The 23,373-nt window shown below is 41.6% G+C and overlaps 1 protein-coding gene across 37 annotated transcripts in view; it reads left to right on the top strand.

The window, feature by feature from the left end:
• The window catches only part of NRXN3 (neurexin 3), a 997,539-nt gene that overhangs the window by 79,253 nt on the left and 894,913 nt on the right, over positions 1-23,373 (top strand). For all 37 annotated transcript variants that reach the window (XR_003991147.1, XR_003991145.1, XR_003991143.1 and 34 more), the window contains exons 3-5: positions 4,963-4,980; positions 14,657-14,686; positions 17,061-17,072. Coding sequence is in view for 30 of the 37 variants with exons in the window: in XM_030484277.1 (XP_030340137.1) it covers positions 4,963-4,980; positions 14,657-14,686; positions 17,061-17,072 (60 nt within the window). In the remaining 7 variants the exon portion in view is untranslated. The remainder of the gene's footprint in view (positions 1-4,962; positions 4,981-14,656; positions 14,687-17,060; positions 17,073-23,373) is intronic.

The following is a 23,373-nucleotide window of genomic DNA, read 5'->3' as shown; positions in this document are numbered from 1 at the left end:
GGGATTTTGTGCTAATGCTTGGAATTGATCTCACTACAGTGCCCAATTACAGATCTTTACCCAAGCAAACTGTTGTTAGCTGTTTATACAATGTAAATGCTATTTCTTTTTATGTGGCTGTAACCCTCCTGGGTGGCTTTGAACCACTGTGTCCTGAAGAGAAAGGCAATGGGTCTCTACAGCTTTGCACCAGCAACACTGGTCCCTAACAGCTTGGCATAGGAGGTGAAGTAGGACCGTATGTTTAGCTTTACCTTGACAGACCAGGTTTGGATGGAGTAAGACCACTTGCCAAATCAGCATCTGGAATTAACAGTTTGTTGAAGTATCAAATTAATGAAGACTTTGCTCATTGCAATTTGAGGGACTTTAAGCTCAGCAAAAATGCAGCTTTTCATCATATTGTTAAAATGTTGTGTCAGAGCTCACTTAAGAGGAAATCACCTGGTTCTGAGTTGCCAGCATCTCTTACTACCACACCATGGGAGTCCAGGCTGGCTCATCACATATCTTTTGAATTATTTCACAGGCTGCCATAAATGCATCAATCTATGGTCTCTGAACTGTTTTCACATATATCAGTAAGTCAGAGTAAGTGACTGAGAGTTCACAACCAGTGATGCTTCTGCCAGTAAAAATGTACCTATATCCATTTTCTGTATTTGCAGCATGATGAGAGCTAAATCTGCTTTAGAAAAGCTTTTTTAGATGTTGGTAACTGAATGAGCTTCAGAAAAAGGTCATTTTCCTATCTAAAGGGAGGATCTCCTCTTATTTGGGAGTGGGTCTCCTATGACAAACAGGTGCCTTGAAGTGTTATAAGTTTTGCCCTCCTCCTCTCCCCAGTTTCTTCCTGCTCCCCACTCCTCCCCACACACTGACATTCAGAGAGCTGGTAACCAGAGAACCCTAGAGGGGGATGCCAGAGAGCTTGAGGGACTCATAGTGCAAGACAGTGCCATTCATTTCTAGGTGCTTATTTCCGCTTAACCTAGGATGCTTCTACCTGACAGCTGGTTTGTGATGTGTGAATTCAGTCAGTGGCTGTCAGTTTAGCTGGCAGAAGACAGGTGTCCACACCCCATCAAAGTAGGGGACAAGGTTGAATGCATTATGGGGATGGGAATGAAAGCAGGTCTCTTTGGGTCGTGACATGTACTGGTAGGGCTGGTGTGCATAGGAAGTCTGCTGTCCTCGTCTTCCAGTTGGAGAGAGAAGTGCGGTCTCATGACACCCTCTCTTATTGCTAAACTTCTTGTTAAAAATGTTAGAGTTAAAAATACCTCAGATGTTTCCTCTACAGGCACAGGAATGATCTGAGCTATAATAATGTTTGCTTTGTTCCTCCTGTTCCCCTTCATCCTCCTCCTTCGCTTTCCACCCCACCCAGATGGCTGGGGCTGCACCAGACGAAGGCAGCAGCCCTGCTGATCCCTCTTTCAACCCAGCTATTAGCATCTAAGAACAAAAGCAAACAGCACCGGCTTGCAGCTCAGCCCTTTACAAAGGAGCAATAAACAGACTCTCGTGTATAGGATAAAGCAAATTCTGCCTTGTCTTTTGTTAAGAGAAGACCTTTCTGTATTTGAACTGCTCAGAGCTGAAGGGAGTGGAGAAACCTCCGTCTGCATGGCAGTAAGTCCCATGGTCACTGGACTTTTTGTTATCCATGGGTTCTGCATGCTCCCTGCTTGATCGGGAACACTACACCACCCCAGTCCCCTGGGGCAGGTAGGAGTCCCTGTGGGGGGAAGAAGGTAGTGCTGGTGGAAGAGGAAGAGACTGGGGACATATTTTAAACAGTCCGTTTGAAAACAAACCAGAAAACATTAAGAGAATTTGAGATGTCTCAGATGACGGGGTCTGAAGGAGAGTCAGCTCAGCTTCTCAAATCTGGTCACTTTTCCATCTCTATGTTCTACCTTTCCTGAGGTGTTAGATTTCTTCTAAATGTGGAGCTGACAGCCATAAGGTACTGAAGCAGAGGTTTCTTATTAAGGATCCCTTTTGATGATATATACAGCCACAGTTTTAATTGTGCACCACAGTGGAGTGGCACACCACACTGCAGAGGTGTTACAGGGTTTGCTGTGAGGACTTGAATGGCAGTTTCAGTTGTATGCCACAGTGGTATTTATTGCAGGGTCTTTTGTGAGGGTTGACTGGCTATATGCCATTTTTGTCTTCACAAAGAAAGCAGTGCTTTCTCATGTGTGTTTTTACAATAAAAACCAAGTACTTTCACCATTTGAAAATCAGCATTTGCCAGCAGGTACCACATGGGGGTGTGTCTGCAATACAGGAAACTCCCTTTGTATTTAGTATGGGAAGTAACACTAATGACCTGGGCTGTCATATAGGTAGATACCACAAAAGTGTTGTGGTATCTACCTATATGCTGTGCTTGCAGAGATGCAAGCAGTGACTTTTCTGGTGCAACTAATGTATATAGAAATAGTGTTGGGTGGAGACTTTCCAAAAAAGATACCTCAAAAAGGCAGCTAAGAGTAAAACCAGTGGGGATTGGGGATGCCTGCTCTTTGGGACATCAGAACAAAAAATATAGGTTAAACGAAATTCCCTTGCTGTCTGCCTTGGATTGTTTGCCATTGAGAAACTACATTTTCGAGATGTTTGTGTAGCTGTTAACACTTCATTGTTCCCCTCTGTAACAGCTTCATGACCTGTTTAGTTCACCCACAGTTAAATAAGTATTGTTTCAAGCAGTGTATCAGTTACAGCCCACTGCCTCTTCTCTTATTTGCTTAATGTGTTTATCCCTTGCTCACCCTTGGTTAGCTTTTTCCTTTGCCCTTTCTATCTGCTGATCCTTTTTATTCCCTAAACATCCCACACATTTCCTGGAGCACAGACACCCTGGTGAGGCTGTGTGCTGTCCCTGGGCCCCTGAGGTAGCCCAGGCTGCAGCTGTGCCCGCTCTTCTGTCAGGCATGCAGAGAGGCTGAGAGGACAACATGGGTCTAGAGCTTTGTACCTGTCTAGAATAGGCTTTAGGGCAGGTGCTGGCTGCCTCAGGAATTGCAGTGCCTTGTGGTGCTCCCTTCCTCTTCAGAAATGTGTGATCATCTTGTCTGACTGCCACTGATTTTCCCAAGTGACACCTCAACTGAAGTCCTGGCTGTGGACTTGTAAATTCTTTGTCATCATGCTCACATTCTGCAGTGGTCTTTAAAGGTGTGCTTCCTCCTTCTGCCTCTGTTCTCACCTCCATTTGCCTCCCATCCTCAGTGCACGCATTGCTGTCTGACACTTGTTTCCTTTTCCTACCTAAAAATAATTACTTTCAGGCCAACTTTCGGTGTCAAGTGTCCTTCCAGGCTCGCATGCCAGGACACCAATTTTTACATTATGTGTTAAAAGAGGAAAGGCAACAAATAACACTCATCAAATCTGACATACATGTTTAGTAAAAGCTATGGAAATTAAATGAGTTGAGGCAACAGTGCCTCCCCTCTTTGTGCTTTGTTTTATTTGGGTTATTACCTCCTTCAGGAAGGATGACTTGATATATGTGTGAGGTACCACAGGGACTTTTCCTCGAATGATTCTGGGGTCATTGCAAAGTGATAAACAATAAGCAACATGCACAGGAATCACTCACCGCTGAAATGCAAGTGTCTCTGGAAGAGAAGTGGCACTGGTTTCACAGCAGCACAGCTGGTTTGGGCAGGAAGGGGGAAATACTGATGGAAATTGGAGGGGACGTTCAGGTAAGGAAAATACATTCTTAGACCTTGGTGTGTAGCCAGAGCACCCAGCATGACATGCTCCTAGACTTGTGGCAGAAGTGGCCCAGGACCCGTAGTAGTCCAAATCGTTAATGTGTTGCTTTGTAGTCTTACTGGAAGGATGATACCTGCAGCAGCACAGCTCCTGGGTAATATACAAGCCTCCAGGGAAGAATGCTGCCTGTGGACCTGGCCCCACTGTTTCCTCAAGCAAGTTCATTTTTTATTTTTGGAAGGCTGCTTTGGAAGGAAAATACTGATTACTTGCATCCCATGAGATTTCGGAGTTCCTCCCTCATGGTGTTATGATAAGAGTAGCTATTCAGAGCAAGACTAAACTTGGGATGCTAAAAAAAGTTACGAGAGGCATTTTTTTAAAGCACATTCTCTGGGATTGGTGGGCTCTGCCCAAAACAGACACTGCATTCAAAGATACGCCTTTTCTGTGAACAATACTATCACTTTCATAGCCTTGCTGCTCTCTTTTTTAAAGGACTAATTTATTCTGGGATTTAATGTGACTGGTTCTGAAAAGCAGTCTTATGTCACAAAGCAAAAATATGCTAAATGACATTTGGTCTGAATTCAGCATCTTGTGAAAAGACAATATGTGGGATGTGCAAGCCTCTGGTACTGCTTATCCCTCCATTGGTACTGCTGTCTGCAATGAAGGATGTTGTTTTGGGAGTGATGGGTAGGAGGAATGAAAAGAAATGGGCTCTCTTCTGGACTTTGGGACTATGTTGAGTGTCTTGCACCTGGTCATAAATTCACGTGGCCCCTAGTAAAAGGGGAGCAGGTTCTTTTCTTTTTTTCTGAAAACTTGCTTGAATTTATGTGCAATAGAAACCTCCTGCAGGCAGGTTGTTTTTTCTTCTTTCTTTTGCATTTGTGTGTGAAAAACAGTAGAATATTTTAACCAATATTCTTACAGGAACTGACGTGGCTTGGTTCTATCTGATTCCAGGAACTCTCTCTCCGGACAGATATGATGGTGGATTCACTTTGACATGCACAGTGGAGAGGGAGCCAGTGCCTCCTCCCTTGCATGGGTGGCCTTCAAACAGACCTAATTGCTTCTGGTTTTGCATGAAATTGATTTCCATGCAAGGATGCCGAGTTGCTGTGTGCATTTCTAATGGCTTTTTTCTCTTCTCTCTCTCTCTCTCTTTTCTATTTCTCCTTTCTGCTTGCCATGAAAACACCTCGACAGATGTCAATCATATTCCAGGTAAGTGTTGCTTTTGCTGAGCTGAAAGTCTGCTCTTTAAGGTGTGGTGGTGGGCAAAAAATCTCATCCCACTTCCTGAGAGCACACAGAACAAATCTTCATACTGGACATCACAGGGTTTGGATTGCAAAGTCTTTGCAAAAAGGAGGGCTTCATAGTATCAAAGGTCACAAACTTCCTTCTTCAAAGATTACACTGTGTTGGTCAGTTAAAGGGATGTTTTCTGCATGAAAATTACATTGAAAATGGTCGATTGTGTTGCTAATTACCTGGCACTGAACACTGCATTATATGCAATTTATTTCTGATATATCTGTGTGTAGTCTAGCGTACAAATATAGTTCAGTCATTTTCCTTCTCCAACTGCAGTCTGCTCCATTTGCTAGTCCACTGACAACCTGTTGAGTTTCCTTTCCACTAACAAAGGGGTTTATTGTTGTTGTTTTATTTTAGGTTTTAAAACCCAATGGGTATCTTTCTGGCCAAATGTGGATGTGTGATCTTATGTAGGTATCAAAAGTTTAATATATGACAGGGCAAAAATGATTAATTTAAAAGGGAAAAAGTAAAGAATATGTGTTTTGTGTGCTTGTTTATCTAGGGCGATTTTCCACCGGGAAGTGTTTTACCACAGAGAACTCCAAACCTTCCTCCCCAGGTTTCTCTCTCATTGCCAAAATGATTCGAGGCCCTCAACATCAGCTGCAAGGGTATATTGCACTAGATGACTTTACACTGTAGTCCACATCCTGTTGCCACTGAAGTTAAGAAACTAATTTTTACCTCACGCTCAGGGAGCCCCACATGGCTTATCATTATGTGAAATGGCAGTGAGAGCCCAGGGAAGCAGCTGGCATTGCCCTGGCTGGAGTGAGATGATGGAAGAGTTGAGGCTATTTTCCATCTCAGCTTTCTGCATAACTTTTGCTGAACCTGACCTGGATCTGGAATGAGTTTTCCATTCAATTTGCTTCTTTTCTACACTTGGATAATCAGATTTTCAGCTGGCAACAATGGGGATGGAAGTGGCCAAATGGCAAATGTTGCCTGGCATGCCTTGGAGAGAAAAGATCTCTCAAGTGTAACATTGAATCTTTTCAGTGACCCATGAGACTGAGAACGTACCTTCTCTGCCCCCGTCTGAGGTGTCCAGGACCCTTTGTCTCCTCTCCTATTGGCAGGATCTGACAGGACATGCACCAAGGGCTCGGAGTCACAAGTCTCCAACAAATCCTGAGGCTGTTGGTATCTGTGGCAGAGAAGGATGGTTGAATTCGAAAGCATGGCCTTGCTATGCTCTACCATTAGCACACATGATATTCTGCCACAAACAAGCATTGCCTCAAAGAACATCAGGGCCATCTCCGAGGCCTGCACAGTCTGCAGGGGATGACGGCATCACTAGTAGGGGCCCAAGCAGAGGTGGACAGGACTATGCTGCTGTTACTGTGGGCACCCTGGGGTAGTCCATCCTTCTGCTTCCGAATGGGCTCTTCTGCCCCACTGCTGTCTTATTCTCATAATTTATATGCTTGGATGTGCATTTTTTATTCTCCCCCTCACTTATACACATGTGTTCTTGTTCTCAGGACTGCTGTGTGCTTTCTCACATGGATTTAGTCCCAAGTGAATGCTCTTTTCCATGTCTTCTCACACTCATCTATATGTTTTCAGCCTGACAACTACCCACATCTCATTACTGGGCTTTGTAACTGCTTACTCCGAGGCAGTCTAATCCCTCTGCACTCCTCCTGGGGAGGATACTGTCACTGCTGTGTGACTGGGCAGCAGCATGAACTGCCACAAGGGTCTGGTTTTGTACTTCCCCTCTGCGCAGCTGTGCAGAGACTTTCTTCCTATTTACCCATCCAGCTATCTCAATTGTGAGGACAGAGCCCTGGGCCCCTGTCAAAATGGTTACTTTAAGCATCCACTGTATGCAAGACAAATTAGGGATTTTATGAGCTAGTGGTAACTATTTATCTATAGGCAGCAAAATGGCTGTAAAGAGACCATTGATTAACTGAGTATTTTATATTGTGGAACAGACTGGTTAGAACTAATTCCCTAGTAAGAGAAGGTAGCTGTAAATAGGCTGAGGCTGGCAGCAGTGAGAACCACAGTGCTCTGCTGGGTGCAGTTCCTGCAACGTGCAAAGAAGCTGGTCTTGTTCAAAGTAAACAGAAGTGCATAGTATGAGCCTTTCCTGATTGCATGGTCTCTGCTTGTGAAGAAGGGGTACTCTGGCAATAGGGCCTGGTGTGCTATGCGCTTTTCAAGAGCCAACTGAAGATCTCATCTGCCTTATTTCATAACTGAAAGGAGTTTCTCAGATGTTAGCCCAACTGCCCTGCAAATATTATGTCTCCTGTCACAAAATAAGACCACTGCATTGTAAGCAGCAAAGTCAAGTATTTAGAGCCGGGCCCTGGCAACAGCTGGGACTGTTGCTGTCTGTACTCAGCTAGGTCACTGACCCACTGTGTCATGTAGAGGAGAAATAACTTCTTTCAGAACTTCATTTTTCCCTTTGGGGTTATAGCTACAGCCTCACCTCACCTTCACAACATGCTTACAGATCTTGGGCTGAACATTACGGAGGTTAAGAGCCTTATTACAGAGGTTAAGTGCCTTTCCTGGGGAGCAGTGTGCAGCACAGACCAGAATGGATGCCTCTGTCACCTCTGCACAATACCTGCCCCTTTCTTTGCACCTTCTGCTCTTTGCCACTGGTCTAGGTTCTGGAAGACAAATTGTTGGGAAAATACAAGTAGGTCAAGGATTAAGTGATATGTTCCTGTTTTTTAGGTGTTTTAGTGGAAGAATATATGCAGGAGAAAGAACTAAATATGGGTCCTTGATATTACGGTGACTGTTACTGGTACCTGGGAGGTGTCAGAGTTTAAATAGTGTTTTTCCTGTTCATGCCATGCTTATCCCCTTTGTGGAAGAGATATTCAGATGTTCAAGGGGAGAAGGCTAAGAGATGAAGTTCTGGGCAGTTTGCTGTCACAATTTTACTGCTGACTACAGATTGCATGAAGCTGAATGGGCACAACCCAGTAGAAATGACCTAGTTATCTGAGGCCCCAAGGAAAAACTAGTTCTTGTTTGCCTGAATAAAGCCTTCATAAAGATATAGAGATCCTTGAAGGCATAAGCATGCAAACACTTTTTTTGTCCAGCTCTTTAATCTTTCAGACCGCATCTTTTAATGCTTCTTTCCCTTCTTCATCTCACAGCTGCTGTTTTACTGTCTCCCTAACTCCACATCGTAGGTCATTTAAGCAGTACCTGTATTGCTTTCTTGAAGCTGAACTCTGCTTTTTGGGCATGAAAATGTGTGAATTGTGTTTGAGCCCATCTGAAGCTTCCTATTCGTAGAAGGTACTAGGTCAAATTAAGAATCCACCCATGCTGTATCTTCAGTTCCACTCACACAGGTGTTTGAAACCGCTTTGTACAGACTTCAGATGTTCTTCATCACAGGTGCTACCATCGTTTTTAAGCTTGCATGTCCTTTGCACAGGCACTGTCCTCAAATCGGATTCCCTTGCACTGAAACATGTTGCCATTTGCAACAATATGGCAGTAGTGATCACTGGGGTCAGAGCAAGAATTCATCTAGCTCAGAAGCATCTCTTTATGAAAGTAGGAGCTTTGGAAGAAGTTTAAGAAACTGCATTAGCATTGATTTTGTCCTGATACACCTTTGTGGTTTCTGGTAGTCACTGTTTTAAGGATTTTCTGACCTGATACTGCATCAAGATCATGGTGTTGTTGCTGGACATATTTTCTATGGACATGTCCAGTCTTTTTCTTAATCCACTTATGTTTTTTAACTCCACAGTATTCTGTGATAACAAGCCCCATTGTTTAATCATTCAAATATGGAGTGTGCTTTTCACTTATTTTTTACACCTGTTACTTGAGAATTTCATTTAGTGACTCCTTCTCATCATGTTCTGATAAATAGGGGGAAAAAATATTCCTTGTTCACATGCTTTGTATTATTTGGGATTTTACCTCTATTGTATACGATGTCTTTTCCAAGCTGAAGAATTCTATTCCATGCCTAACAGTTCTTGTTTTCCCAACTTGGGCAACCCACTTGATGAGGTGCTCTGATTTGCAGTGATACACATCATCTTATGTGTTAGGCATAAAATGCATTCACCCTCAGGTCTTGCTATCTGCACACATTCTTTTGTGCGTGTGGCCATTGTTGCAAACACTTGCATATTTATTTTCATGCTTTCAAACACCACCATGTTTGAAAGCATGGAATAACTTTCCTGCAAGTATTCTGACATTGCACATGGCATATTCCTACAAGTATTCACGTCGGGAGGGTTATGTGAGTACTTGTAGGAATATGCCACGTGTAGTGTCAGAATACTGTGTCTGCCATGGGGGAAAGGAGGTAGCATGGTTCGATCACTATTTCTTCTCAGAGATGTTGGGGTAGTTGACTTCCTCTTTGGCCTCTACCTCATGCTTTTATTGCTTTGATTACTCAAAGTAGGTGCCACTCACCCTGACTCACTGCCCCTGATAACAACAAAACTTATCCTGGAATTACATAGCAGAAGAAGCAAAGGGGATGGAAAAGGAGAGCTAGCACAGCTGTTGTGTGTAATTAGATTGGAAGTGGGCCCCTGGCTACAATAACAAAGCTGCACTCCCAGCTGGCCTCACTGCTGGGGCCTGTGAGGAGCCCCTTGGCTGTTGTGCGTATCATGGTTGAATCAGACAAAAATGACTGCTCCCCAGCTTGTGCTACGGCTTTGCCCAGTTAGAAAAAACAGGCACCATGTGTGCCAGCAGTCAAGGAATCAGGTCAATCCTCTTGGCAAAGCTGACCTGTCTAGCAGGTAAAAGATTCCCTCAGAATGATTTTTCCTCTTCATTTGTTCTTCATATCCCTCAAGACAAGGGTTTTGCTTCTTCCTCAGAGTCCCATCCTTCGGCCCTGCTGGAATGCCTCTTTTTGGTACATGGGGACTCTTAGGGAGTCTTCTTTGGTCTTTGGGTTTAAGAAAACCTCAAGATGCCTTCTTTAAGAAGGACCACATGGGAAATGAGGGACTTGTCAGCTCTCCTCCCTAACTAGAAACAGGAACTGCTGATGGAACTTCCCATCTGAGCCTCCTAATTGAGGCTCAGATGGGGAAAAAAAGCCTATTTCTTAAGGAATTACTAGTTTTAGGAAATTAGGAAGGGAGGTGTAGACAACAGGCTCCATTACTCATCAGAGTGCTCTTCTCTATAGATGTCATTTTATTTTTGCAAGAATCCCTGGTTTACATGATTTCTTTCTTTACATGATTTCTTTGCTGTAAAGGATTCGCATGTATATCCTGGACCAGAAGACGTTATGCCCTGCCTCAGACATACATTAGAGCTGGCCCTGTTATTGTTTGAATGGATCATGGAGCCTGGTACCCAGGAAAGAATTCTCTGTGGGCAAGCCTGCCCCTGGGGAGAGCTGGGCTGCTGCTGCTGCCTGGCAGTCTCTCTTCCCATTCATTAAGAGCTTTTGGGCTTATCATCTGGCAGCATCATTAAAAGGGAAATACTGAGGCTGCCCACCTTAAGAGAGCAATTCAGCAGTGCACGCACATCCAGGCACATGAGCACACCCCCAGAGCATGGCCCAGTAACACAGGACAACCTATAATTAACTAGATGAAGGAGTCCATCTTCCTTTGTTGCTGCAATCAGTTGTCACTCTTGGTGTTCTGTGCTTTCCCCACCTTCTTGGGTTTTGTGGTTTTGTGCCAAATACCCAAATGTGGTGCTGGGGGTGGGAGTGGGGGGAGGGACAACACAGTGGGGGCGAGGTTCAATCTGCGTCCAAGGTTTCCTTCATTTTCTCTTCCACTCTGAAAATTGCCCCTAGTAAATCCTTAAAGATGAAGACTGCTGTTTAACTACATTGCTCTTGCATATCATTGTACTCTGAAGCTAGTTCTAGAAATGTCCTTCTGGCTTCGTAAGAATCCAGTGTTGGCCCTTAATACTTTGTACAATTAGAGACACTTCATTTTGATATAGATGGTTCACAGTTTTTTTAAAAAATGTAGTTCCTTGAAATGCTACTTTGAGATCAAGGGAGGTTAATATTAACCTTTAAGAAAATAATATTGGTAGTAGGTTGAAGAAATATCAAAAAAACCTCCCAGACCTAAATAGGAAGAGGCAGTTGTGGCAGGCATAAATCATGGCCAGAGAGCAGAGTTTATACGTGTGTCTGCCCTTGGCAATGGACATATTATTTTAATAACAAACCAACATTCTGAAGAAGCAGGCCACTTTCTCTTCACATTACTGCTGAAAGTCTGAAGGAGGTGGGGCGCCAGAGGCTAAGTACAAGCAGATGCTTATAATTGTCTAAGAGACTTGTTGAGAGCCGCCTTCTGAAGCCATGCACTTGTCCTTATTGTCACTCACATTTGAAGTTCAGGAACAGCAAGTCACCAGATTCCTGACGTTGACAAAAAAATTCCTTGCAGACAGATAAGCTATATATTCTGAGGTTTTCCTAAACTTTTTATAGAACACTTGCTACCCACCATTTTTGTTGGGCAGCAGTTGTGCCCAGCCAGTAGGTTATTATAAGAATGACTAGATTGATTTAGAAAAAGCACACAACCCCTTGACCATTGTGGCTCATGCTGGTTTGTGTCCACCTTTTCCCACTTCTACACTGGCTGGGTTTGCAGCCCAAAAGGCTTTAATCAGGGTTTCTTGTTGAACAAATCTAAGATTAAAAGGAAAGCAAGTTTCACCTGGATTTAGGTGGACACTTAGATTTTCTTACAGGATTCCCCTGGAATGGGGTGGCTATTAACACAAACAGTGGTTGTATATGTGGATAACGTGCCCTTTATTTAGCATCCTGACCTTGCTGAAAGCTTTCCTAACTTGATGCTCCAGTAGCATGGTGCTAGGTGTCCCCTAGTTCTGGCAAAATCTGGTCTCGTTTGCAGGTCCGAACAATTCTCACACCTCTTGCACTGGTTTGTTGGATGCCCCATTAGTTTATTGTAGTCCAATAGCAAGTGCTACTCCATGCCACCTTGAGATGACTTTGACTTTTATGATTTGAGAAGTGTTTTAGTATCTTGTCATGTCTTGAAACTGATGTAAACGTGAGACAATGATGTCAGTTCACGTTTCCTGTGTTGATTTTACTGTGACTAATTTGGGGCCTTTGTTAACATGTCGCAAATGTCACAGATTTTAGTTCTCAATGGTTGAAGATTTGGGTTGTTAATGACATTTCCTTGGAGATAAATACACTCATTTTCACTCCTACTTTAAATTGCAAGGGAGGAAAATCTTCAGATGAGCAAAGCTGATATGTTATTTTATTATTTATATTGTTATTCAAGCTAATAATGAATCTGGAATTTTGTTGGTGTTAAAATAAGGGCCTGTGTCAATGGACAACTTAAGACATAATTATTTTTATTTTTTTCTTTTCATATCTCCAAGTCCACCCTCCTTTTTCTTCCTATTTTAAGAAGGAAAAAGTAGCACTGGGGGAGGAGGGGCATTATTTTTCATTACTCTCCCTACTTCCATTGCCCAGTTGGGACTAGAGAATCAAGATGTACATACCATACTGCTGCTGCTGTTATATTTCAAATTTGTCAAGAAGCAGAAAAAGTCAGAACATTTCTTAGGGAGACTTTCTTCTGCAGTCATTTGAACCAAGGCCAACCTGGGGGCCAGAGTGGTGGATACATTTGGGGGGTGCACCAACTCCTGGTCTGCAGGTGAAGGACTCTAGGCTGCACCTGGCTGATGTGCCTGACAGATAGGGCACACAGCATTGGCCTTCTGATAAGGACAATATGGGTGTTGACATTCCTGACATTTTGAGGTTTTTATAGCTCCTCTGAGGCTGGTGGGCAGTGAAGGGGTCTTACAGTGTGATTTAGGATGTTTAATGCAGGCTTTGAACCCTCTCTGGAGGTTTCTCTTTGTCAGTGTCTCATCTCCTGTCGGTGTGACTCCCCATCAGTGTGCCATCCCCAGCAGCTGCACCTGTTGATGCTGTGCCCCTCAGCCATGGCTTTTCTTCCCCATGGTGTATGAGGGCTCAGTATCGAATCTGCTATGTTTATTTATAGCTAAAAAAAAAATAATAAAAAAATCTAAACCTATGTTGTGTTTCTGATTATTTTTCTAAATCCACAGTAATCTTCAAGAACATTAAGATATTTGCATTCCTTAGACTGTACAGTTATTAATCCCCTTATCTGGTTTGGAGTTTTCTGTGGGTGAACATATTCTTGGGGTGGTCTGGATTTTAGATTTCTCCAGCAGACGCAAAAGGAAAATACAAAAGAGAGAGGAATAAACAAATTCAAACTCAGCATGCTGCTTGTTGAAAATTCTCATTCTAATAAGTTCATTTGACCTCTCAGTCTCCATGAAATTAAGAAAGTCACAGCCCTGTTTGATTAATAAACTGACTTAAGATAGGGGGTGGGTGTGGGTGTGCATATGTGCGTATCAAAATCCCTGCCATACTAAGAGCTGTGAGAGGTAGGAGATGTGGAGAAGGAATCAAGCCAAGGGAAAAAGGTCAGGGAACCAAGTACAAAAGGGGTCACCCATGGCTTGAGTGAGTAGGACTTGATTTTTGTTATCTTAGTTCCGTGATATCATGTGTCATAAAATTAACTAATGGATCAGTTGAGGCTTAATGGATTTGGCATGAATATGTATAAAATAGTATCTAAACAATATTTGTATGAATTCAGTTATACAGTAATCATATTTGAAAATTGGGGCTAGAACTGAATTTGAATTGAAACAAACAAGGTTTATGCCAGAGTTATCAATCAGAGACTGGAGCAGCCCAAGTGGCCACCACAGCCTCATCTACATAGTGGCTGTCACTGCTGAGGGGAGCTATGCTGCTTTCTGAAACAGGAAAGTAGCTTTTGCTATAAAGCCACAAAGGAACACACTGCTCTCAGAAGCTGAATCTCCAGTTCTTCCCAGAAAGAAAATGAAGTAATATTAAAAACAGGTTACAGGTAATTTTTTTAGTCCTTGCCAGGTCTGGTGTACTGGTGTCTAATTGGTAAGTGCGAGCAGCGTTGATTCACTCCAAAAATACATGCTGAAGCCATGAAGCCATGATGTTCAAGAAAGAGGATAGCTTTGTGTGTGTGTATGCATTTAGCCCAGATGTTTCATCTGAAGCAGATGTGGTGGGATCATGGCCTCCCTTTCACTGACCACTGCAGCCTTGATTTTTAAATCTTTAGCTGAGGAGAAGTTATTTCTATAGCTCTCCAGCAGAGTGAATGCTCCCTGCAGAGCTCCAATGCTTTACTAGCCCATTTAGCCATACTGGTGTGCAGTGCCTTTGGAGTCGCTCCCCAAGGGATATGATGAACCTCAAATACACTTCTGCAACTACCAACAGTTTTTTTCTACCCGTGACAGATGCTTTCCTGCTCAGTGTGGAAAGCAGCACCTGTGTATGTTCGTGTCCTGCATGCTACATCCATACTTGGTCTAGTTTAAGTATGTGAGCTCCAATCCGGAGAGGTATTAGACTGCAATACCAGTGTGCATGGATATTGCTGCTTCTTTTTCTGGTTTGTTCTTTTTTTCTTACTTCCTCTCTCTCTTTCTCTCTCTTTCAAAGGCCTCTCACACCTGATGATGGGTGAACAAGGTAAGTCCTTTGATTTTCTCTTTGTTTCAGTCACTGATCATGAAAGAGCTTTGTCCCTGCGGTTTTTCTGGGCTTTGCATGACAAAAGCAACTAAGCCTAGTGAGTGCCAGTCAAGCCATTTGCATTTTTGCCTGTGTCCCATGAGCCATGGCTACTTGTCAGCCTGGAACTCAGGTGCCCAGGAGGGAGCATGAAATAATTCCATGGACAGTAAAGAGGTATGTTTCCCCCTTCCATGCAGCCCACCAACTATTTTATTTTGCCATTTCTTTCTTGTTCTGCCAGCTGTAATTACTCCCAATTCTGCACAGTAAATATAGACCTCAATGTGGGTCTTTTTGTTTTAAGACTGCAATTATTTAAAAAAAAAAAAAAAAAAAGAGCCCTCATGGCATGATCCTAATTCATTATGAATCCTGAGGAAAATTGCATATAATGGCCTTTAAGTAAGTCCTGTGTCTGCAACTTAAAATATTCAAATATGCGTAGATCGGAATGGTTTAGAAAAAGAACCCCCCTCTTTGGGCTACAAATGAGATCTAGGCCTGTATCAGAGTTCACATTTTAGTACCTCAGCCTGGACTGTGTTACAGATCTATTGGCTGTGACATGATGGGATCATTAGTCCCATTTTGTATTATGAAGTTGGGGAGCAAAAGCTGCTGAGGAGAGGTGAGGTGAGGAGAGGAGTGATTCTGTTTCTCTCTGACAGTGTAAGCGTCTTGCCAGCATGGTACACAGGGAGGAATTAGCAGCGCTGGTGATGCATTCTAGTCTTGCAAATGTAGGAGTAAAATGGTTGAAGATATAATGCGAGTCATGTGCACATGGTGCACTATAAAGACCAGACCGGATGTGTCTGTCTGTCGGGAAAAATGTGAATTTTGACTCTAAATCCTGCTGAGGCTTTGCTAGGCTAGATGTACACAATAGTGCTTTTACCATTAAGTGAACATGTTTCTGAGGTTAGACAGTCCAAAGAGTTAGTAAGATGCAACTGCTCTTTGCAGTAGTTGCAGTAGTGCCTGTGAAGACTCAAGAGTAATTAGGTGTTGAATGAAAGAGACATAGTTTCTATGTATCTCAGTGGAATGTAGGGAGGCTTAGGATATAATCAGTTTTTATTCTGTAGTTCAAGACAGCTATCACCTCTGAAGTCATGAAAGCTTAGGAAACAACCAGAAGTGAAGTTGGGGCTCACTCTTCAGTTTCTGTACTGCTTAGCATCCCTATTTGGGGAAAGATAGGTAAAGAGGGCTCTTTCTGAGTGCATGTCAAGACCATGGTATTTGGCATGTGGAGCATCTGGCTAAGCTCTGGGCAGCATTGAGCTCCTTCTCTATCCCTACTTACTGCTTGACTAGACTCACGGCTCGCTAGTCATACTTGTTGAAGGAGCATCCAGCAGATATGTCCCTTCAGTGTGTCCTAGTTGCTCAGGGTACAGCTGAGTATGGCAAGCCATTGATAAAGGAAGGATAATGGCATGTTGGGAGGGATCAGTACAGTGAACTTTCATGGCCACTTTTATTCTCAGTAACCCTGAACATACCTTTGTAGCAGTCTGTGATTTAGCACTGGATTATATAAACAGATGCACTTGGCCATTTAAATTACAGGTTGCAATCCAGCTTGCTCATGAAGACTTGCATGACCTCTTCAGGACTGTATGATTGTCATCAGCCCTCCTATGCTCCCTTGCCTGGCAAAAAAATGTGAAAACTATTGGCTTCTGGCAACTTCAGCCACCCATATTTATCCATGAGGCATCAGGGAACAGTGGCTTCTCTTTTCTTGCCAACCAACTCACAGATATTCCCTTTTGATAAATATTTACCCTCTATAAAAATATGATGGATATAAAATATGTAAAATTATATGTGTGAGTAAATATGCAATGTCAACATTATATACAAATACATTAGCTCTGGTAGGTGAAATGTGTTTAGCAAATATATTACCATGAGATTTATTTTTTTTTCTGTCCTACTCTGTTGTTTCCCTTGCTATTTTAGTTTTGATGTGGAATGAGGCGTATCACTATAGTTCTATTGCATGAGGGGTTTGCATTTCTCAGGAGAAAATCAAATTAAAGCCAAAGGGCTTAACCAGGCAATTGCTGGTTGTACTGTCAGTTGTTTAAGCCTTGCTTTGTGCTTTAGTTGTGGTGTGTCTCTTGTTTTTCCTTTGAAATTGTATTTTGTTGGATTTGGTTGCTACATAAATATGCTCATTTCCTTGTATTTACAAGTATGGCCAGTGACATAATTTTCTGTTTTTTGTGCTTCCTCCTTTTCTTCTCTTTTGCCTCCTCCATGATGGACACCCCTATTGTTCCTCTTCTTAACTGGACACACACCTTCCTGTCTGTAGGTAGAAGTAAAGGTAGAGATTGGATGCTTCTTAACATTTCATTGCTTGTAAAATGTTTGTCAATAGAGAAATTGTGTTTTTATGGATGTGGTTCATGTCGGAACTTAATGCCTCTACTTTTAAAAGTCTCTTATCACGAAATCTTTTGTGTTGAATTGTGGAAGAAGTATTAAATAAGATTAATCCTTTGAGGCTTTCTTAACAGATGTTATTTTCTCCCTGTTCACACGAAGTATGGGCTGTGCAGTGTCAGACTGTCTGTAACTGGTGATGCTGGGGTGCAAAGGGACCGTCAATTCAAAGAGCCAGAGGGCAGTGAGCTGGTAGTGCTGACTTTTGCACTAGAGTGATGACACTGCTGGGAAGTGGGACTTGGGCTTGTCCAGGACCCTTCAACTATGGAGGTCTTTGAGCTATCATTTCTCCTCCCTCTCTGTTAGTGAAAAGGTGTTTTTCAAAGAGAAATTGAGTTGCAATAAGCTGCAGAGGAAACAGAAATGGTCAGCACTGCTAAACAGAGGGGTCCATTTCCTTTGCAGCTGGGAACAGCACAGGGCATGTAAGGCTGCTCTGGGGCTCCAGCTTGCTCTTCAGCAATTCACACCTTTCTTTAGCATGCAGAGGGCAGTCATCCATCCCTAATCAAAACTGTCAAAAAGGCAAAATGCTGTAAACCTGCTGTGGGTCTCCAGTTGGACTGGAGGGAAGGGTGAAGATTAATTGATAAATAGAAGCATTGCTCAAGGAAAATCCATTTCTTTGTCCTCTTTTCCAATGAGATAGAGGAAAAGGTTGTTTTATGCTGAGGCTTACTCCTTTTCAACAAAGATGCTGCTGAAGAATCCTATCTATTGATCATCATAATTTGAGCACACTGGAGGATGTTGGGTGTGCCCATGCCAGTAAGACACTGGGGGATGAAATGACTAATTGTGCTACTATGAATTTGGGAGGATATGAGAACTCACAGGATTTGTTCATAATAACTTTCCTTTGAGGCACAAGCAGCCTTTGCTCAGTGATCACTCCTCCTGTAATGCCTGAATTCTTTGGAGAACAATGGCATATTGAATACTTTCTCTTCATATAATTCCTCTTTCAGGTGCCCTGCTTTCTTCTAACAAGTTTGTATTGTTGAATTCTCTGTGATGGGGTGCATCATGTAACCACTATTATTTGTTCTTTTTTGAGGTTGAAAAAATATTCCAGTAATTAGTTTCATAGCTTTTCCATTCTATCCAAAGTCGGGTGGTGGAGGATAATACGTAAGCTGTATTCAGAGCTATCTTCTTGTGTCTTGTGAACATCAGAACATAATAATCGCATATATACACTGTAGAAAATGTGAGAACCTAAAGCTCTAAGCACACCATACAAAACGTTACGGTACCTCAACACAGCTGGTTGTGAGCATCAGCCGAGTTAGCTGATGTATGGCTTAGTGTGATTTAAGGGTCGACGTAGATCAGGGTGAGTCTTGAGTGGTGTGATATTGGCTCATGTTGCTCTTTTCTTTTCTTGGGTGGCATTTGTGCTGCACGCCAGCCTGTGCAGGACTAAACTGTAAGTCTTTTCTGAAGCAAAGCTCCCAGTTGAGCCTGTAGGAATGAGTATTATAATATATAGTCCACAATTAATTCGTATGCACTGAAACTTAATTTATTGTGTCATTGAGTGAAAATGTTGTTTCACTTCACAGCTACGTATAGTTTTTAGCTCTACTTATAGCAAGTGACCTCATCAGAGAACCATCACTGTATATGAAAAATGGTATATATTCAGAGGGCTCATGCGGTGTAATTTTGAACCCACACATGGCCTTCAGCTCACAGAGAAGGTGCTACCAGATGCCTTAGTGATTGTACATGGAAAGTTCATATTTTTTGGCATTCTTGTAGTTTTCAGTAAAAGCCAGCAGCCACTCTGTCTCATGCCACATATGTAGCCAAAGGATATGATGTATTTGATTTCATAAAACCTCTTCACAACGTATAGCAGTCTGTGACCTTGCATTCATCATTTGAAACAAGTCTTTCGTTAGTTGCCTCCACTGTAGTAAATAGATTTCTTCTGCATTTATTCTTTTTTAAAAGTTCAGGAGATTTTTTTGTTTTTGTTTTTCATAAATTCCTGGAAAGCAGAAGAAGATGAAGTGTGGGTGTTCTAGGGGAATGGCTGGAGTAGTTGAGATACAGAAAAGCACCTGGTTACCACTTGCATTTTAACCTGAACTAAGTATATATGCATTGTTTGTGTTTTTATTAGGTATATGGAACTGGTTGCAGAAATGAGGTAAATGCATGATGAGCAAGGAGGACTTTTATTTAGTTTGGCATGAATTAACGAATACGACTTCACGCCTAGAAAGGAATTGACAATTAAGGAACACTTACATTGAGTTTATTTCCCTAACGTTCGCCCAACAAGTAAATGATACCAAAGGACATCATAAATATCCAACCCTCATTTGCTGTTTAGCTGAAGTTAATATGTAGTCATGTTCTTCCATATAATTTGTTCTCTTGGACAGCCTTTGTTAAGGAAATGATAATTTGCCTTTTTGCTACCTTTCACCATTCTTTTATATATGTAGTGGGTTTTGTTTTACCATAACTCTTGGTTTGGATCTGGCTTCCATTGAGGTTCATGCCTCCTAAGGAAATTGGCTGTATTCCTGGTGGGACTCTGCTATTTTTGGTGAATGAAGTCCTGTGTCTTAGCAAAATTCACATTGAATTTAGTGGGCCAAGATTCACAGAAAGAACTGAAGAGTCTCAAATGTCCCCTCTAACACAGAGAATGCCAGTGAGGTGTGGATGGTTTCTTGGTGTCCACAGGACACCAAGCACCATAACACCAATGCAGTCTGCAGATTCCTGCTTCTCCTTTATGGCCCTGGACTCCTTCCCTTCAACAATAGCTGTGCTAGGTATGAAAAGCTGCACAGCTGCACACTCATTTTCAACATGTAGCAGGTTTTTTTCTCAAGGAGAAATGAGAGAGTACTCACATATTTCATGGGTGGGACATTTTTTAATGCATGTTGTGTAGACTAAAGGCTACTGGCAAATTCCGCATTTATTCTCAGCATTGCAAAATCAGATTATCTCCCTTGGTCTTAACTGCTCTTAATCCAAGTAGGTCTTTTAAGTCTTGTAATGTTCAGCATTGCTCTCAGTGAACAGTGTGAGGTTGTTATTTCTTTGAATTGTTCAATAATATTGATCAGGAGGTAATGGCACAGAAAAAATGAAATAGCATTTGCAGGCTCAGATAGAAAGAAATGACTGGACCTTACTGATCTGGAAAATAATTTCGAGGAGTTCTTCACCAGTAATGCCATTAGGATTTCTTTGGCTTGTATTAGAAACTGTAGCCAGCAGGACTAAGGAAGTGTCTGTCCCCCTGTACTCAGCACTCGTGAGGCCACACCTCGAATACTGTGTTCAGTTCTGGGCCCCTCATTACAAGAAAGATATTGAGTTGTTGGAGTGGGTTCAGAGAAGGGCAGTGAAGCTGGTGAAGGGCCAGGAGCACAAGCCTTATGAGGCTGAGGGAACTGGGGTTGTTTAGTCTGGAGAAAAGAAGGGTTAGTGGAGACATTAATGTTCTCTACAACTACCTGAAAGGAGGCTTGAGCAAGGGAAGTGTCAGTCTCTTCTTCCAAGTAACAAGCAATAGAACAAGAAGAAATGGCCCCAAGTTGTGCCAGGGGATGTTTAGATTGGATGGTAGGAGGAATTTCTTCCCCAAAAGTGTTGTCAAGGATTGGAACAGGTTGCCCAGGGAAGTGGCTGAGTTCCCATGCCTGGAGGTATTTAAAAGACATGTAGATGTGGTGCTTAGGGACATGGTTTAGTGGTGGACTTGGCAGTGCTAGGTTAATGGTTGGACTCAATGATTTTAAAGGTCTTTTCCAACCTAAACGATTCTATGTTTTCAAAGTGATGTGAATAAGTCCATCTGAGTGGCCAAGAGTTTATGCAAATATTAAGGTGAAACATCAGTAACGAATCATTTGTGCTGTGTAAATATCTAATTACACAAGCAGAAGAAAACAACACTACACTAATCTTGTCAGCCTTGGCAGTGTTTTTTAACTTCTGCTTTGTCCTATAAAATATCTTAATATTTGGGTTTTAAATGTGACTATTGTATAGTTTTGGTTTCTACAATTATAGTCCTTTCCTTAATCCTTTTAAAATATTGGTATTGGGTTTGTTTTCCTTTTGGTGGGAAGAAAATCCTGTATTATTAGAAGGATGGTGATTTTCAGTTTTAACTTTGCTCATAATGATTGTTTAAAAAATAAATAATTTCATTTTATGGTTAGCAAATACCCAATTTGTAAAACCTCTTTAATAGAATCAATTCCCCTCGAATATAGATGTCCTTCTTCTGGAATAATTTTTTGTAAGCGAATTTTTGTTGCTGGTTTTAGATTTTATTTAGGGAAGAAACAAATACGTTAATGTAATTCTTATAAGCCTAATCAGAGGTGATTGATAGTTGATGAATTTCAAATGTAAGATACTGGGGACATTTCTGCAAGGCATTCATCCTATTTGTTTATATTCCAGAGGTGATGACATTTTCCAAACTTTGGTGAATGGAGTCACTTAAATATTGAATATCAGCTAACGCAAAGGAATAGATATAAACATTTTTTCTTTTTATGCCTCTTCGTAATATATTTATGAAGGTAGACAAATGAGAAAATAAACAGGATGTTTCTGTAAATTATTTATTGCTTGTGCATATGAGCATGTGTGTTTACAAATAATGTGTTTGCATAAAATACTTCATAATGTGTTAAATATTTTGTAGTTCATAAGCAATTTTTTTTTTCTTACACACTTTCTTTCTGCCTTATTTTAAAGCAGTGTCTTTCTAACGTGTGTATAAACAGCTGATTCTTCATTGGCTTTCATTTTTATTAAGAAGAATGATTCCTGTGAGAGTTAAAGGCATTGTGGTCATGTTGTGTGTAAACAGGAGCTAAAATATTGTCCTCTTACGCTGTATTGTAGTCTTCTGGTTTTGATGAGGCTCAGGTTTCACTCTGCCCAGAGAGAGTATTTAATTGATATCATTAAAAGGCTTATTTTTTTCTTCCTCTGTTTTCTTCATTTGAGGTATTCAGTGATGTGTAGAGATGCAGAGGTAGCAAAACAGGCCATATGCTTTGTAAAAGGCAGACTAATAGCACTTTTGATGGACGTCTGATTTTTAAAGTGCTGTATCTTTCATTAAAATTTACATGGAAAGTAAGGGCAAGCACAGTGACATGAAAGCTAATGCAAGTTGCACATCTTGACATAATAACAATCACAAGAAACTGGAGATCCCAGATGGCAGCTTGGCCTTTGCCATCCTTTTAATAAGCTACTAACTGCTAATTATTGCACTCTTACGGGCAAGTTAATTTACTGTTGACTCTTAAAGAGACATTGTGCCTTTTCTTGGCATTTAGGTTTTTCAGTTTAGATTTGAGAGTGTTTTTTCCCCTGCAGATTGGAGCCCTTCCAATGGACAGTAACAAAGAGGCAAAGAAGCAGAGAGGGAAGTGGACCATAATACGCGATGTTTTCTTTGATAATAGCAGAATATAGGTTGTGGGTTTTTCTAGGGCATGGGTTTAGAGCTGAAAGGAACACCAGCATGTATATTAGATACAGGATATAGGTTTTGTATTTAAAAGAAAGCCCTTCCTGCAGAGTTAGAATTATTATCAAAAATAAACAGACCATATTTTCCCTAAATAATTGAAGCTTCAGATTCTGAAAATGAGATTATCTAGAAATACAAAATCAAAGTTAGATGTTCATTTCTGCTGCCGGAGATGATTTGGAGGTAAAATTTCAACTCACAGTTCTGAAAGCTAAAACATCCAGTGTATTTCTGGAAAAAAATGTTCATTTTAGTGTTACTTACCTGGTTGTCATAATACAGCTAAGGAGTGTTATCTGTAAACCATACAATTTTTTAAAGTGATCTTTTTCTTCTTCCAGTTGAAAGGGACATTTGGTAATGAGGCTGGTCAGGGAGAGGTTTTGATCTAAAAACCTATTTAGGAATGAAGGAACAGCTGCAGTTTAAATGGACTCTAATTCTCACAGTTAATGCTGTTTTGTGAATGCATGATTCTCTGTGATAACATTTGGGAGGAGTGATGGTGGGTAATAGCTTATTTCCTGGGCTTCATGGTGATGCAGCAAAGTGATGATAATGCCATCAGGAACTGAAATAGACCCTTGTCACACACATCAGACAGCTCTGCAAAAATATAAAACTCAGTGGAAGAGGGGAGTTT

The sequence above is a fragment of the Strigops habroptila genome, chromosome 4 (assembly GCF_004027225.2).
Source record: "Strigops habroptila isolate Jane chromosome 4, bStrHab1.2.pri, whole genome shotgun sequence".
NCBI classification, from domain to species: domain Eukaryota; kingdom Metazoa; phylum Chordata; class Aves; order Psittaciformes; family Psittacidae; genus Strigops; species Strigops habroptila.
The sequence above is the reverse complement of the archived record's forward strand: the minus strand, read 5'-3'. Positions and strand labels throughout refer to the sequence as shown.